We start from the raw sequence: 16,004 nt of genomic DNA, 5'->3' as shown, positions 1-16,004 counted from the left end.
TCACCAGTTATTTTTTTAAATAATATAACATTGCAATAATTATTGGATTAATGACATACAAAACACGTTTTTTTCTGTTAGATGAAAACTCATTTGTGTATTTTTGTTCGAATTCTGATTTGTTCGAGAACCGGGACGTTCGAAAACCGAGGTTTGACTATTTCCAAGGATCAAAAAAGCCCATCCTGGACCAATTAAATCGGTCCTCAAGTCAAAGTTACAGTTTAGGGTGGAGCTTAGTTTCAAAATTGACCAATCAGTTTTCGACCCTAGTGACACAGGAGGAATCAATTTCGCAGGCATAAAATAATTGTCGGGTTAAGCGACATTTGAGTAAGACTGATCTGCAATACCTTGCATTCGCTTTGACAAAAAAAAAAAAAAAAAAAATCTAAAACATGTTTCTAAAAAACATTGACTCCCTCATTCTTTTTTCCGCCCCTGGAAAGGTTTCAAATTATTGAAACAAGTTGGACTCAAATAACAACGCCACACCGGATGTAGTGCATACAACAAGTCTTAAATCTTTGAAAATGTCCTCGAAAAAGATTCATTGTATTGAAATACAGAATACAACATTTTCACAATAAAATATTCACTACATATCACTGAACTTGTTTCATCAACAGACGGCACAATGTCAACAGTACTTGCAAGCTTTTAGTTTTGTACCGGATGTTACTTTTTTGAATCCTCCACGTACGATGACTATTCTATGAAGCTTGATTGGGGTGATTGCATTTTCACCTGCGTCTCACCACCGCACATCTACATCAAGATCCCCCCCAAAAGGTATTCAATCATCTTATAAAGAATTGCTGTGTCGTCAGTATTAAAATGTGTAATCGGCTCATAGATAGCGTGAAAGGCTATTGTGTTTCAGTTGGGAGGCCGATGTGTATGCGTTGATCGGCCTGTTTGTGTTGGCGCCGATGGTTAGCTCGTAGAGCAGCTAAAGGCGGCTACCGTGTCCGATGAACAATAAGCGTTTTCTATGGCAGACACCCAGTTAGCATATCGATCATCGCATATTTTGTCCATTGACACACGTGTATGTATGCATGTCGGCCTTTGCTTTTTCAGTGCAAATGTCTCCAAGCTAAATGAACGATGTAATGCGCTAGCTTGTTACTGTTACTGTTGCGTGTATGACGATGACCCGTTTAAAAAATATTAAAAACATCCCCCAAAACATTTGTTCAACAATATGCGAGGGAACTTGCAGTCTGGTATAACATCCGGTGTATCCGATCAAACTGATCTTCCATGTCTGAGTAAATTCATATATTGTGGATGTGCGTGTGTGTGTGTGAGACTGAAAAATTTACTGTGGCGGTGACGGTTGCAATTAAGCTCAGGAAATCGTGTCCTGTGTTTTGATATGGAAATTGCCAAAACTATCTGTAATGTCTTTCTATTTGTTATATTAGCCCCTTCAGAGGTTTGTTTGTCATGAATGAACTGTTTCATTCTGATGATAATGTGGTTAAGTTTGTTGTTGCATAAGAGTCAAAGTATACGTGATGCACTGGAGCGTCAACTTAATCGGGTTTTATAATACAAAGTTGACTTTTTTGATTGATATAACCAAAAATCTGGGTCCACTGCCACTAAATCGTTTATCTTCCTATTTCTGAGAATGTGTCTGTCTGTGGGGGTGTCATTCAGCTGCCTGCTTTTATTCAATAGTTCGACTAATTAATGTATAATTCAGTCATAAGGATAAGCAAGTCCAAATACCATATCGGTATCGAGTCGATATAGCTTTATTTTTGGGTATCGGGTACTCATGGTGGCTGCCGATACCAGCCATTGATAATTAAGTTGGAAGTCACGTCAAATGTGTTATATTTTATTATCCTGGTATGCAATGGCTGTGTGAGTAGGATTTTGGGCCGATATTACAAGACAGGTTCTGTTCGTCCTCGAGCAATTGGAGAAAGTTAACCCAGAGTGGCCAGTTTTCTTTACAGCAAGCCACATTCTGATTAATATTTGTGGAATATAAATCAAAAAATACACCAATTCATTTAGTCATCTCACGTGGTGCCCATTTTGCCATTTGCTGTAAACGGAAAATGCCATCAGAGTGCTTATGGGCTTAGCTTGCGAATGTCACATGACCAAACCAGAAAACATATCATATGTGATTTTCTGAGTTCCACCTGATCAAACGCAGCTTTGTGTGACACAAGATTAGAGCTGTCTCTAGGTCTGGGAAATATCTTTTTTTTATTTTTTTTTATTTAGTAATTTGAATTTTTTGTTGCAGATGATTTTGGGTGCAGGTTAAATCTATAAAGTTTTTTCACAGTGCACTATTGGATGGATGGATGGATAACGATTATTAGCGATATTCATGCTGCAGAGTGTGCATATAATATAAAAGACGTACAGATAACATGAACGTAAACGTAATAGGGTCCAAGAAAAGGCTGGAAATAACATGGCGCCAACAAAGAGAAGCAATAAGTGTGACAAGATACAAGTCATCAAAGAAAAAGCAACAAAGACAATACATTGTAACAAAAAACTAACTGCAGGCCTTTTCAAACATACATTTTTGTTTTCACCAATTTTCATGGTCGAGTTAGTTCCCAGGCCAACAGTGGGCATATTTTTCTCACACTTCTGATGTGTGAAACTTGAGGGACATTCAACGTTAGGGGTTCCACACGTACCATTTTTGCTTGATGGAGGGCAATCAATTTAAAAAAAAAAAAAAAGGGGACTGAATGCCCACACTTAAAGTGCATTAGTCTATCTACTAATGCATTTGAGTGCAAGAAGTGTGGGCAAGTAAAGTAATGCTGACATAGATAACATAAAGATAGCGCAAATGATTGGAGGCTCTTGACTGCCTGAGGTACAGAAATGCATTGAATGCACCCTATTTAAATCCGTCATAGGCATTTTTTGTTTTTTCCTGCTAAGAGAATGGCGAGTAACCAGGTGTTGGGTCGCCGCCTTGTGGATGTTCTATTAGAAATAGAGATGAGCTCAAATTTGAACACAAATGTCATCCATGCACTCAAATGTACAAGTCATGACTGTTTTGAGGGCTGAAACTCCTCCCTGATGTCAGTTTTATTGGGCCTTTATTATTCACCGTTTTCTGCACAATTTAACTGTTCTTAAAATTGTTGATGTTTTGCAGTTGAGTACCGTTGGGGAAGCCTGCCGCTACAAGTGGCAAAATGGGGGACGATAGTGAGTGGATGAAGCTTCCCATCGACCAGAAATGCGAACATAAGGTATCTGGTACTTGTGCTCCAGTGATATTCTATATTGTCCTCTCAACCAAATGCTAATCAGAAAATAATGCATGTCAGGTCAAAGTGAAATCACCAGGGCATAGAGTAAAAGTAACATTATCCCCTAAAATTACATAGCTATTATCGTGAGACTACACAAAAATGATTTATACTGACAGGAAAATAAATCATTTGAGGGGAAATTGGCCACGTAAAAATATAAGATTGCACTTGTGCCATTTTGTGCATTTACAATTTGTTCTGAACCTTTTGATTTCCAGGTGTGGAAAGCTCGTCTTAGTGGTTATGAAGAAGCTCTACAGTTGTTCAATAGGATCGATGATGACAAGAGTCCAGAGTGGGGGAAGTACCTTGGACTGATTAGGAAGTTTGTCACAGAGTCAAATGCAGTGGCTCAGCTTAAAGGCCTCGAAGCAGCCTTGGCGTACGTTGAGAATGCTCACGTCGCTGTGAAGTAAGTGATGAAAAGTTGAATTAAGAAATCCTTTTGTAACGTGACAAGCAAAATGCTGTCATGTGAAAAATTAAATTCATTCCGATTTATTAACTGAATATCATGGCTCCAGATTAATATTTAAGATTAAGTGTAATATTGATTCATTAATCTCCCCCTTTGGGGGTTTAACACGATTCCCAAATTCTAGACCCCAAAGTCCGCGTAAAATCAAGGCTTAGCTGTATTCATTATGAGATTTTACGAGTGCTGGCATGGGCTGATTTTCATTTTCTTTGCAGGACAACAGGTGACGTGGTGTCGGGCGTGGTGACCAAAGTGTTCAACCAGCCAAAGGCCCGGGCTAAGGAGCTCGGCATGGACATCTGTCTGATGTACATTGAAATTGAAAAAGCTGAGGTGGTACAGGATGCGCTTCTGAAAGGGCTGGAAAACAAGAACCCCAAGATAGTTGTGGCCTGTATTGAGACTCTACGGAAAGCTCTCAGGTCAGTGCTACAAACCCCCCACCCTTACCCCCTCCACCCCACCAATAAAGAAAATCACTGTGATAAAAACACATTCAATGAACTTTAATGATGGCCTTTGCCAGAAGAATTTGGAGATATGTGAAAAATGTAAATGAACTTGAATGTGTGATGTGTGCCTACCACACAGCCTATCGTCCATTAGAAAACATAAAAACACAAATCGCACAACTTGCATACGACATTTTCACGTGGGTGTCATCCTTTCAGTGAATTCGGATCCAAAATCGTGACTTTGAAGCCAGTAGTGAAGATTTTATCCAAGCAGTTTGAGTCCAGAGAGAAGGCGGTGAGAGATGAGGCAAAGATGCTTGCTGTTGAAATCTACAAATGGATCCGAGATGCTTTGAGACCTTCACTGCAGACTATCAATTCTGTGCTGGTGGGATACGCTCATTTCTGGAAACATACTACATTAGTACTTGCTGAATACTTTAGTGTGCATTAAATGACACAATGTCTGTCGCTCCTCACTAGCTGAAGGAACTTGAAGAGGAGTGGGTGAAGCTGCCATCAAGCCCACCCAAGCAAAGCAGGTTTCTGCGCTCCCAGCAGGAGTTGAAGGCGAAGTTTCAACAACAAACACAAGAAGAGTCTGGTATTAACGCTTGCTGAATTCCATTTGTATTTAACAAGGTAGTTCGCAAGGTCTCCACGGGAGTTGTAAACGGTATTAAAAGGTAGTAAACGAAATTAACAAAAAATAAGGCCATCGAAAAGTAGGAAATGCCATCTGATGAGGTATTCAATTTTCGAACCGCTATCCACCTTTAAGACCTTTTCCCATTTATATTAAGAAATCAATCAATCAAACTTTACTGATAACCATTTTTGCGATCAATTTACTTTGCAGATTTGTACTATCATCTAAAACATATAAAAAGTTATGGGATATTTTATCAAAAATATTTCAAACAAATGTCTTTATAGTTTGATAAAACCATTGGAGATGTTTCCATTTAATTAAATTAAACTGCTCAAGAAACGAGCTACAAAAATATTCAGTAAGTGCTGTTGTGCAATTTATTTTGTTTGTAAGTACGAAAAGCTGTGTTTCAAACAATGTTCCTATTCTACATAATGTATTTTCATACTTGGTAAATTAATCTGATGGTGTTTCCCATTTTGCAGGAGAGGAAGAGGAGGAAACCGTTGTAGCAGTGGATCCTTATGAGCTAATGGAAGCTGTGGATATACTTAGCAAGCTGCCCAAAGACTTTTATGATAAAATTGTGAGTGTATTAAGCTTACGTTGTGTGTGTGTGTGTGTGTGTACCACTTTGTCCCCACGGGAGCCCCGGGCGTACTGGAGCCTATCCCAGTCGTCATCAGGCATTATCTACATTTTAATTGCAAACCTACTTTTCTGTATCTGCAGGAAGCCAAAAAGTGGCAGGAGAGGAAAGAAGCTCTGGAAGCTGTTGAATCTCTGTCAAAGAATCCCAAACTGGAGAGTGGAGACTATGGAGACCTTGTTAGAGCACTCAAGAAGGTACATGGTTGAGTTATTTGCTTCTGGGTCTGTGCAAAAAACTAAAGCTATGGCTCATTCTGGTGGATTCGAGTCATTTTCAGATTTCAGATTTTTTTTTAAACTGTAGCGCTGTGATTCGTTTATGATTTATATTTATACACATACATGCAGTTGTCGATTATGACAAAGAACTGGAAGACTAATGTTTGGTTATTTCTAAAAAAATAACTTACATGGCAAGTTTCTGACTGGCTCTTGGTGTTTTAACACTGGTATGATGACGTTATAGTACTGGTTGAATGTTGTAGGTGGTGGGGAAAGATGCCAATGTCATGCTGGTTTCAATGGCTGCTAAATGTCTGGCTGGTCTGGCCACCGGTCTCAGGAAGAAGTTTGGAACATATGCAGGACAGGTAAGTTCTTCTTTTGGATCGATGGGTGAATGGAGGGGAAATTCGGTTTTTCCCAATCTTTTCTTCTTTTATTTTATCATCTGTTATTTTTATTTTGCATTTCTTCATTAATGCTGACAAGTTTATTTCATTAGATTTATAATGTAAAACTACAGACAGCTTTCTGTATGACAACCATCTAAATAAATGAGAAACTGTAAAATGATTCATGAAAAAGTATATTTTTAGGACAGACTCGGTTACTTTTTGCAGGGTGAAAATGAAATGAAAAATAGAAAATAACCCAGCTAGAAGTGAGTGCATTTTTTTTTTTTAAATGGTTGATCCCTAAATAAGAGGTGCAATTTTCTCCACTCCCCAGGTTGTTCCAACTATTCTGGAAAAGTTTAAAGAGAAAAAGCCTCAGGTTGTCCAAGCCCTGCAAGAGGCTATTGATGCCATTTTTCTTACCGTAAGTACACACAAATTCTAAGCACTGAAGTTGGAAGAAAAAAATATTTCATGAAAACCTTATGCAGTAGAAGGCACAAAAACAGGCACTGGTTGCTAATTCTAGTACTTATTGACCCTTTTTGAAATTTTCTGGCAGTGTCACTCGACATATTCGCAGTTTGACGCAAAATATTAATTACAAACGCATTATCTTTTAAATGTACGTAAGAGGGTGCATTTTTTTTTTTTTTTATGGTTTTATGCTCTGGTTTAGACAAAATTAGACAAATTGCTTCGGAACTCGATGGCTTCATTTTTCGATGCTCCTTCCGAAACAAATTAGCGTCAAATTGCGGGGTTCTATTCTACTCATCCACAGCCACATGAACTTAATGAGAATTTCTGGGACTTTCCCTCATGGGTCATAGCTTATTGCTTGTTAGATGTTTAATTTTTATTTTTTGCGTGAAACTTAATGCAATGTAACTCTCTCCTAGACTACTCTACAAAATCTTTCGGAGGACGTCTTGGCTGTGATGGATAATAAAAACCCTTCTATAAAGCAGCAAGCCTCTCTGTTTTTGGCCCGCTCCTTTAGACACTGCACTCAGGCCACACTGCCCAAGGGTGTACTCAAACTCCTCTGTGCTGCCCTTGTAAAGGTACATGCATGCGCATTAAATAAAGAAGGAAATGAAGTCTGAATCACTCCACATCTGTACTTGTCTTTTTCCTCTATCAGCAAGTGAATGACTCTGCCCCAGAGGTGCGAGATGCTGCTTTTGAAGCTTTGGGGACAGTCATGAAAGTGGTGGGCGAGAAAGTTGTCAACCCTCACCTTGCTGATTTGGATAAACTAAAACTTGACAAGGTGAAATACAACGATTAGCCTGACGAGAAGGTGAACCTATTGATTTCTGACTTGTGGGTTGTCCTGTGTTTTTCCACCGCAGATAAAAGAGTGCGCTGACAAAGTAGAACTAGGAGGAAAGAAGGATGCAGGAGGGGGTGGAGCTGTTGTAAAGAAGGCAGCTTCGAAAGCACCTCCTGCTGCTGAAGCCCAAACTAAATCCTCTGCCCCGCCCAAGAAGTCCTCAGGTGGTCCCCCCGGCAAGGTAACATTTTTACTGTTTGTAGTTTCGTATTTCCTGGACCATGTAGTATGACTTGAACTTAGCGTATTTTCTGCACCACAAGGTGCACTTAAAAGCCTTTAATTTTCTCAAAAAGATAAAATACAGAAAATGAGGACTTTGATGTATGTATGAATATCAATTAACACTAATATGAGTACAGTAGAGTACATGGTTAAATACTATAATAAAGTACAACCAAACACTATCTTGCTTCCGTGACCTTTTTTTTTTTTTTGGGTTAAATGGTAAATTGTGCCCTGGTATGTTGTAAATAGATTGTGTAACTTGAACAATTGTTTTATTGAAGGCCATTTTTTAATTTTTTAAAGATGCATTTTATGAGAACTACTGTAATTCTATCCAAAGTACAGTCCCTGCTTTGCTGTTAAAAAAGTGGCTAAAATTGTGATTCTTTTTCTCTCTAACAGTCTGCTGGTCCACCAAAAAAAGGCAAACCAGCCTCTGCTTCCAGCGCGAAACCCAAAAAGACCATGGAAAGTAAAGACTTCACAGAAACGGAACTGTCGGTGAGACCTGTTTTTCATCCATTTGACTTTTTAAGTGTTCTTCTGTCTCAAGTAGCTTTGCTGTCCACCAGAAGTGACCGTTCGAAGTGTAATGAAATTAGGGATGTCATTATGAAATATTTTCAGAATAGATTATTTGATTAATCAATTGAATAATTTGATAAAATTTTATTTGCGTTAAATTTTTTTCCCCAATGACTATTCAACACTATTCCTGCTTAGTATTTGGTATTTTCTTTATTGATTAAAGAAGAACTAAACAGCAATATCACACAAGATTCGTGGTCGTTGTTTCCAAAATAAAAGCAGATCTTAGCAAATGTTTTATTTTGATTAAATAAAAAAAAATTGTCTGCTTTCACAAAGGCGAGAGAATTCCGAATTATTACTTTTGAGAGCCTGAAGGTTTTGGTTGCTCTTTGACCCACTTAAGCGACATGTTGACCTTTGCATTTTTCTTTCAGATTGAGGTGTGTGAAGAGCGGGCAGCCGAAGTACTTCCTGCATCCTGTCTTGAACAGATAGATTCAGCTAACTGGAAGGAGAGACTCGCCAGCATGGAGGAATTTCAGAGGGTAGGTTTGTTGATTCACTTCAGGAAATCCCACCATTCTAAGTATAATCAAGCACATTCATAACATTTGCACAAGCAAATGACTGAAGGTCTGTTTTTTTTTTTTTTTTTTTGAAAGCTGGAAAAAGAGCTGATAAGACGCAATGGACAAAAGAATGCCAATTGATGAATTTGCATTTCTTTTTAGGCTGTTGAGACGATGGATAAGATGGCGATGCCATGTCAGGCCTTAGTCAAAATGTTGGCCAAGAAACCAGGCTGGAAGGAGACAAATTTCCAGGTAACCTTTGTATTATGTTGAATGTAAATTAAACTAGGCTGCCTGTTCCAGTGATTCAGGATTTATAGTCACTAGTCTTTGTGATTCTAGTTTATCGCAATCTTTTGTGCTGCTCTTTCTTAGGTCATGCAGATGAAGCTACACATTGTGGCCCTTATTGCCCAGAAGGGGCAATTTTCAAAAACATCAGCCTCTGTAGTTTTGGATGGCTTGGTGGATAAGGTTGGTGATGTCAAATGTGGTGGAAATGCCAAGGAAGGAATGACGGCAATTGGGGAGGCCTGCTCACTGCCGTGGACTGCTGAACAGGTTTTTAACTTTACAAAAATATTTTCAAACACAGAATAGTAGGGTTGAGCTCTGTGCTCCCACACCCATGCAAATCTAATTAAAGAAATTCAAGTTGAAAAAATTAATTGAATCTTGTACCAATCCTCACTACCTCATTTTCTGCAAACATTATTCAAAACAAGTTTACATTTTTGGTTTCATTCCTAGAATTTGCTGTAGTTCTTCAAAGAGCAAACTAGCTACCAAAATAGTGATTTTATGAAGATAATACTGTAGTAACATTGGTTATTTTTTTCTTTTTGTGTCCAGGTTGTATCTTTGGCATTTGCACAAAAGAACCCGAAAAACCAGGCAGAGACTCTAAACTGGCTGGCTAATGCCATGAAGGAGTTTGGCTTTGCTGGGTAATTAACAGTCGTTATATTTGTTTCGTTTAGCCAATTCTGACTACAAAATTGACGGGACTGTAGAAACGGAAGAGGCTTTAGCAGGTGTAAAGTAAACTGACGTTTAACTTTTTCTTCTCAGTATTAATGTAAAAGGTTTCATCAACAATGTCAAGACAGCGCTTGGTGCCACTAACCCGGCTGTTCGGACAGCAGCCATTACCCTGCTGAGTGTTATGTATCTCTACATGGGAGCTCCACTCCGCATGTTCTTTGAGAATGAAAAACCAGCTCTCCTCTCACAAATAGATGCGGCATTTGAGAAGGTAATGGCTTTTTCTAATGCTCACAATGATAACATCTGTTTGTGTTAACAAAAGAATTGTACAAGCTACCTAATTTTTCTTTTGTAATAATGCATCATAGATGCAAGGCCAATCACCTCCAGCGCCAACAAGGTTTTGCAAGAAGGCTGGCAATGAAGATGAGTGTGACAATGCAGAGGAGCAAGAAGAGGAAGGAGGACAGGACATCATGGACCTACTCCCCAGAACAGAGATTAGGTGACTTACTGAAAATTCAAGTTTGTCATTTAGAAGTACGCCGTTCCCTTGCGATGTTGTGGTTCACCTTTTGTAGCCTCGCTGTTTCGTGAAATGTATTTATATGTTTTTCTTTGTGCGTATGAATCGTGGGTGGAGATATGGATAGTGCACATTGTCAATGAGCACTGGGGAAGGAGCACGATGGCGCCTTGTGTGCGTCGGGGAGTATCAAACGTTTATTTACCTGGCAGGGAGCGTCAGTAAATTTTGCCGGACTGTAAAGTCATTCGTTATTGACTGGATCACCCGTCCGACATAGTCACACAATAGTAGTTTGAAAAATGAATACATTAATCCCAATATCACATATTGACCGTCCAGATAAAAAGTTAGGAAAGTCAGAAAAATGAGCCTCCACTCACTGACTTCGATAGATGTTTGAGATGTCCTACTTTAGGAGTGGTCATTGAACGCAACTCGTGTAAACAGCCGAACGCGAGTTCATTTTTTTTCTCTATGCAGCTATCAATTGTTGAATGCAATAACTTTTTAGAACTTTCTTCATAAAAGTGAACTCAAGGGAGTAACCCCCGAAATGAGAAACAAGGCTGCTTTGAAATCCTGAAAAAAAATATCACAAAAGAAGAGTAGGGAAAAAAAGATGAAGGATGGAGCACAGGCTTGATAGTACAATCATTGCAAGCTAATGATTAAGCCTTATTTGGATGGATGAATGGATGTATGAATACATTTTAAATCTAATGTCACCTAAACATTTGATATTTGATTAAAAATAGTGTATCTGGTCCAGACATAAATACCTGGAAATAAAAAGCTGAACATCTCTTATCTCCTATTTGTTGCCTTGTATTTGTTAATGGGAAAAAAAACATGTTGTCAGTCGAAAACCTAGCCAATACGTTTGAAATAGGGATGTGTGAAAATGAAAAACTAAATTTAACCTTTTATTCCACCTTTTAGTGACAAAATTACTTATGATCTGGTCTCTAAAATCGGCGATAAGAACTGGAAGATTAGAAAGGAGGGACTTGATGAGGTTGCAGCCATCATCTCAGAAGCAAAATTCATAACTGCCAACATCGGGGAGCTCCCTCTGACCTTAAAAGGACGACTCGGTGATTCCAACAAGATCTTGGTAGGTGGAACAAGAATATATGAATACATTTGAATGATGGAGCAAAATCCACCTGTTTTTATCCATTTGATGATTAACATGTGGGTAGCTACAAACAAACGCCAATGAAATTGAGATGCTGTGTAAACGGTAAATCCATGTTATTTGTCACTTTATACTCGAGAAGCATTCCCAGATGCAAAATTGTATTTGCCAAAAATAAAACGTTTACCAATTTCAACATTAGATACAGCAACTTGTCTTGTGTTCCATTGATTATTGGTTGGATGTATTGTCAAATTGTCTTTTGTTTGAAAGTTTTTACATTCAGGCTTATAATTAAAACATTTGAAATGACTCTGCGCATGTCCAGGTCCAACAGAGCCTGACTATCCTGATGCAGCTTGCCACAGCCATGGGGCCTGGACTCAAACAGCATGTTAAAACGCTCGGATTCCCCATCATCGCTGTGCTTGGAGATAGTAAAGTACGTAAGCACAACATATTGTGTATTGACTGCCTGTATATGTGCTCCTAATGAGCAATGTTTATCTTTATAGTCCAATGTCAGGGCAGCTGCAATGGCCACTCTGCAGGCCTGGGTGGAGCAGACTGGGATGAAAGAATGGCTGGAAGGAGATGATCTAGCAGAGGAATTAAAGAAGGAAAACCCCTTTCTACGGCAAGAGGTACATAGAACGTGACAGACTGCAGAGTAATGTATATATGGAGAATAGGGGGAGAGAAAAAATTGCTACCCTGTGAAATGATTGTAATAATACCTGATTGAGAAATAGCCATATGGTTCTTAAAGTCATTATTCATTTTGTTAATGATCAAAACATTTCCTTCCTCTCAAAGTTGTTAGGGTGGTTAGCCGACAAGTTACCCACCCTGAGATCCGTGCCAGGGGATCTGATGGGTTGCGTCCCGCACCTATATGCGTGCCTCGAAGACAGAAATGGTGACGTGAGGAAGAAAGCTCAGGATGCCCTCCCCATGTTCATGATGCACCTTGGCTATGACAAGATGAACAAGGCTACGAGCAAGCTCAAGGTACCCGAAAATGTTTCAGCTGATTCTCGACAATACTACTTTACAGGGATTCCTATCATACTCAGTGTTGTCCCTTTTTAGACAACTTCCAAAGACCCGATCGTAGTCATGTTAGAAAAGGCCAGAGCTGTGATGCCAGATAAACCTGCTGCTCCTGTCAAAACCGGAGGAGAAAAAGGCTCTTCTGAGACAAGCAGAGCAGGTTAGTATCATTCAGCATGTTAACTAGGGATAAAATCATATAAATTCAAATTTGATATCATGATCATAGTCAAGGTTGACAGTAGTAGTACATAATAAAAATGTCATGGTTCTCAAATGAGCAAAAAAGGTTGTTGTTTTGGTCCTGCTATTATTGGAACTAAATAAGGTATCGTTTGAGTTTGTAGAGACTTTTGTGGTGTGTATATCTGAAGAAAATTTGTTTTCTTTCAGTATCACACTTGTGGCCAGATTGACACTTCTGTAATATAAGTAAAATTGCTCTTTGTGTCTTTTACATGTTTTCCTATTTTTCTGCAGCCCCCAGGTCTCAGGCAATCAGTGAGGATATTGGTGATAATAAACCAGAAGCCAAGAAGATAAAAGGCGGAGTAGCTGCCAAAAAGGTACTGTATTTCTATATCAATGGCCATTTAATTTTTGAAATTCCGTCAAGATTATTACAGCAGGACTGCGCACGGAAGTCTTTTATTGTACTGTATGTATATTGGTTCAAAAAATAAATCACTTAGAAAAAGCCTGGCCTGAAACGCCAGTAGCGAAGATACATGTAATGTCCGTAAAGCATATCAATGTGAATGAACAAAAGGATGGTTATTGTTGACAAATACAGTTGTTTTTTTATTTACACGGTTGTTATCGTGTGAGCTCAACTCTTCACGTGAGTCTTGTGGTCTCGCCAGTGCAACTTTTTGGAAGCGCACCTCGCGCGATTGCAGTCGGGCGTCACAATGGTTTAAAACACGCTAAAAACAACGCCAGCTAACGGCAAATTCCAAAGCTTTGATATAAAAAATTCAGTAAACAGAAAAATAAATGCAGAAATTATTTGGTGAATGGACCGCACTTACCGTAATTTCCGGACTATAAGCCGCAACTTTTTTCCAAAATTTTGAACCCTGCGGCTTATAGTCAGGTGCGGCTTATATAAGATTTTTTCGTGATTTTTGTGATGACTTGAAAACTTTTATACACTCGTAAAAAGGCTGTGGACCATTGTTGTGCGGTATCTTGAAGAAAAAAACAACAACAAAAATACTATTTTGAAACACTACTATGGCTGCTGCTTATTCTGGCTGTGTTGCTTGTGACTATTATGAGCTTTAGTAGGAATGCACGCTAGGTGACCTGCGTCAAAGGGCTCTAAACCCTTTCTCTTAGTCTGCCATGTGACTCAGAAATTACACAAAGCAGTGGCGCTGTTTGGACCATCTGCATTGTATTAAAACCTAATCAATCAGCATTTAAATTCAATTCTTCTGACATTTTGCTCACCAAAAACAAGTTGTAATGAATGTGAACTTTTAATGCATTTTATTCAGAAGGTTACTGAGGCTTAAATGGCGGCGCGGCGTATTTATGGATTTTTACGGCTTTCTGTGTACTGTCTTTCTTTGTAAAAAACTCATGTGCACGTGCGGCTTATAGTCCGGTGCGGCTTATATAAGAAAAAACCTAAAATATGCCTGAATTTTAGCTGGTGCGGCTTATAGTCCGGAAATTACGGTATATAGAGCTTTATGGACACCACATGGTGCCCAAAGTGCTTTACAATCCCTCACATTCACCCATCACACACACATTCTTACACCAATGGGAAGGCTTCGACATGGTCACCAGGTTTGAGGATCGAACCCACAAATTTAGAGTTGAGAGGCGAACACTCTACCATTGATTCACGCCACCCATTTTTGGAGATAAGCTCATTGTTAATGTGCCTGCCAGCTTGTCTCCAACTATGGCTTTGTCATTACTGAACTTTGAACTGTACTCCCCCCAAATATTGTAATTTCCAATTTTACACACGTTTGATTTGAACAAAACAAAAAGCAATGGCAATAAAAAGTTAGATGCAGTTCTCTGGTAAGTAGCTCTATTTTGATTTATTTTTTATAATAGCTACGCTCACCAAGCATCTCACTGGTGAGCTATTTCTAGAACTTGCCCCACGAGCTACTTGTGTGGTCCTTGGGAGCAACCTGTCCGTTGCATGTCTGTGTATATCATTTATCACCCCCTCAGTTAGTTGTTGAGTGATTTGTGAACATGATTTGGTTTTTCTGTTCGCTCAGCAACCCTCTCCCCCCGAGGAACCTGACCCTACCCCTCCCTCAAAGGACAAGGACTGTAATGCTAATAAAAAGTCTCTCAACAAGGGAAAGACTGCTGCTGGCAGTCAACAGGTAGACGTAGAAAAGACGTGCTGCCTATGAGACAGATTTTGCACAACTCTACCACTAACCAAATGTTTCTGTGAGGTCTTGTTGTCAACAAGCAGTAGTCCAGCAAACAAAAAAAGTTGTGATAGACCAATGAATGTGTAGCCACTAAGCTTTGACCTTCGTTGTGACCCCTTGGTCTGTGTTTACAACTGTTGAATCCTTAGACCGTCGTGGTGTTACTATTTAAATGTTTAATTGTGCGAATACAGTCCTCTCTTAAGTGAGCGCTTACTAACCCATTCACACGTCAGTTTTGATTCAATGAATAATCATCCTTCTGAAAAGTGATTCAAATTGCAGAACTTGCATGTGCGCTGAAATGGAACGCTAATAAGTGATCAGTTTTCCTTCACAGCAGCTGCATGAATTCAATCGTTGCATGTGTCATGGTTTCCATTTGTTCTGTCTGTCATTTGTGTATTTGTTTCTTTTGAGTGCGGTGTGTTTGTTTTTGTTATAGGGTCAAATATTTGTGTTATACGGCTGTTTTCTGACGTTTTGGCCTTGCCTCACTTTTAGAGTGCACCTACCAAGAAGCCTGCGGCCAAAGGCGTAAAAGATGATGAGGACAGGTCTGGGCCTCTCTTCATCCTTGTCCCCAATGCTAAGGAGCAGAGGATCAAAGAGGAGAAGCAGCTGAAGGTACCTGATATATTGCGGTGATTTATAAACGAGCGCAGAGAACATTCTTGTGGATGGTTGAACGCACTCCTGGAGCAATGTAATTCTCTTATATGATTTACCAAATGTTGTGAAATTTAATGGTACTTAGTATAATGTGACCAGTATCATTGAAAATAGAGAACCAGAAATTTCTGGAATGTTTGAATAAGTAAAATGTAACTTAATATTTTTTTTCTCCTAATAGATTTTGAAGTGGAATTTCACCACTCCTCGAGATGAATATTTGGAACAGCTTAAAACTCAGATGTCTACCTGCTTTGCCAAGTGGCTCCAGGATGAACTCTTCCATCTTGACTTCCAGAGACAAGTAAAGGCCATCACTTCCATGAGTGAGGTGAGATCGCAAGCGTTCATTTTTCTACAGGAATTTC

The 16,004-nt window shown here is 39.1% G+C and overlaps 1 protein-coding gene across 4 annotated transcripts in view; it reads left to right on the top strand.

Annotated features, from left to right (window-relative positions):
* The first annotated feature begins 681 nt into the window (after positions 1-681).
* The window catches only part of ckap5 (cytoskeleton associated protein 5), a 94,505-nt gene continuing 79,182 nt past the window's right edge, over positions 682-16,004 (top strand). For 3 of the 4 annotated variants that reach the window (XM_068650994.1, XM_049722656.1, XM_049722654.1), the window contains exons 1-29: positions 682-792; positions 3,158-3,254; positions 3,536-3,729; positions 4,011-4,217; positions 4,467-4,638; positions 4,734-4,854; positions 5,388-5,488; positions 5,635-5,748; positions 6,039-6,143; positions 6,505-6,594; positions 7,073-7,237; positions 7,318-7,446; positions 7,529-7,690; positions 8,140-8,238; positions 8,703-8,813; positions 9,000-9,092; positions 9,216-9,401; positions 9,693-9,787; positions 9,912-10,095; positions 10,196-10,332; positions 11,296-11,470; positions 11,823-11,936; positions 12,010-12,138; positions 12,311-12,505; positions 12,587-12,707; positions 13,028-13,113; positions 14,800-14,910; positions 15,469-15,591; positions 15,818-15,967. In XM_068650994.1, the coding sequence (XP_068507095.1) occupies positions 3,198-3,254; positions 3,536-3,729; positions 4,011-4,217; positions 4,467-4,638; positions 4,734-4,854; positions 5,388-5,488; positions 5,635-5,748; positions 6,039-6,143; positions 6,505-6,594; positions 7,073-7,237; positions 7,318-7,446; positions 7,529-7,690; positions 8,140-8,238; positions 8,703-8,813; positions 9,000-9,092; positions 9,216-9,401; positions 9,693-9,787; positions 9,912-10,095; positions 10,196-10,332; positions 11,296-11,470; positions 11,823-11,936; positions 12,010-12,138; positions 12,311-12,505; positions 12,587-12,707; positions 13,028-13,113; positions 14,800-14,910; positions 15,469-15,591; positions 15,818-15,967 (3,726 nt within the window). In that variant the 5' untranslated portion in view covers positions 682-792; positions 3,158-3,197. The remainder of the gene's footprint in view (positions 793-3,157; positions 3,255-3,535; positions 3,730-4,010; positions 4,218-4,466; positions 4,639-4,733; positions 4,855-5,387; positions 5,489-5,634; positions 5,749-6,038; positions 6,144-6,504; positions 6,595-7,072; positions 7,238-7,317; positions 7,447-7,528; positions 7,691-8,139; positions 8,239-8,702; positions 8,814-8,999; positions 9,093-9,215; positions 9,402-9,692; positions 9,788-9,911; positions 10,096-10,195; positions 10,333-11,295; positions 11,471-11,822; positions 11,937-12,009; positions 12,139-12,310; positions 12,506-12,586; positions 12,708-13,027; positions 13,114-14,799; positions 14,911-15,468; positions 15,592-15,817; positions 15,968-16,004) is intronic. The other variant, XM_049722657.1, reaches the window with a different exon arrangement.

The sequence above is a fragment of the Syngnathus scovelli genome, chromosome 6 (genome assembly GCF_024217435.2).
Source record: "Syngnathus scovelli strain Florida chromosome 6, RoL_Ssco_1.2, whole genome shotgun sequence".
Classification (NCBI taxonomy): Eukaryota; Metazoa; Chordata; class Actinopteri; order Syngnathiformes; family Syngnathidae; genus Syngnathus; species Syngnathus scovelli.
The sequence above is the reverse complement of the archived record's forward strand: the minus strand, read 5'-3'. Positions and strand labels throughout refer to the sequence as shown.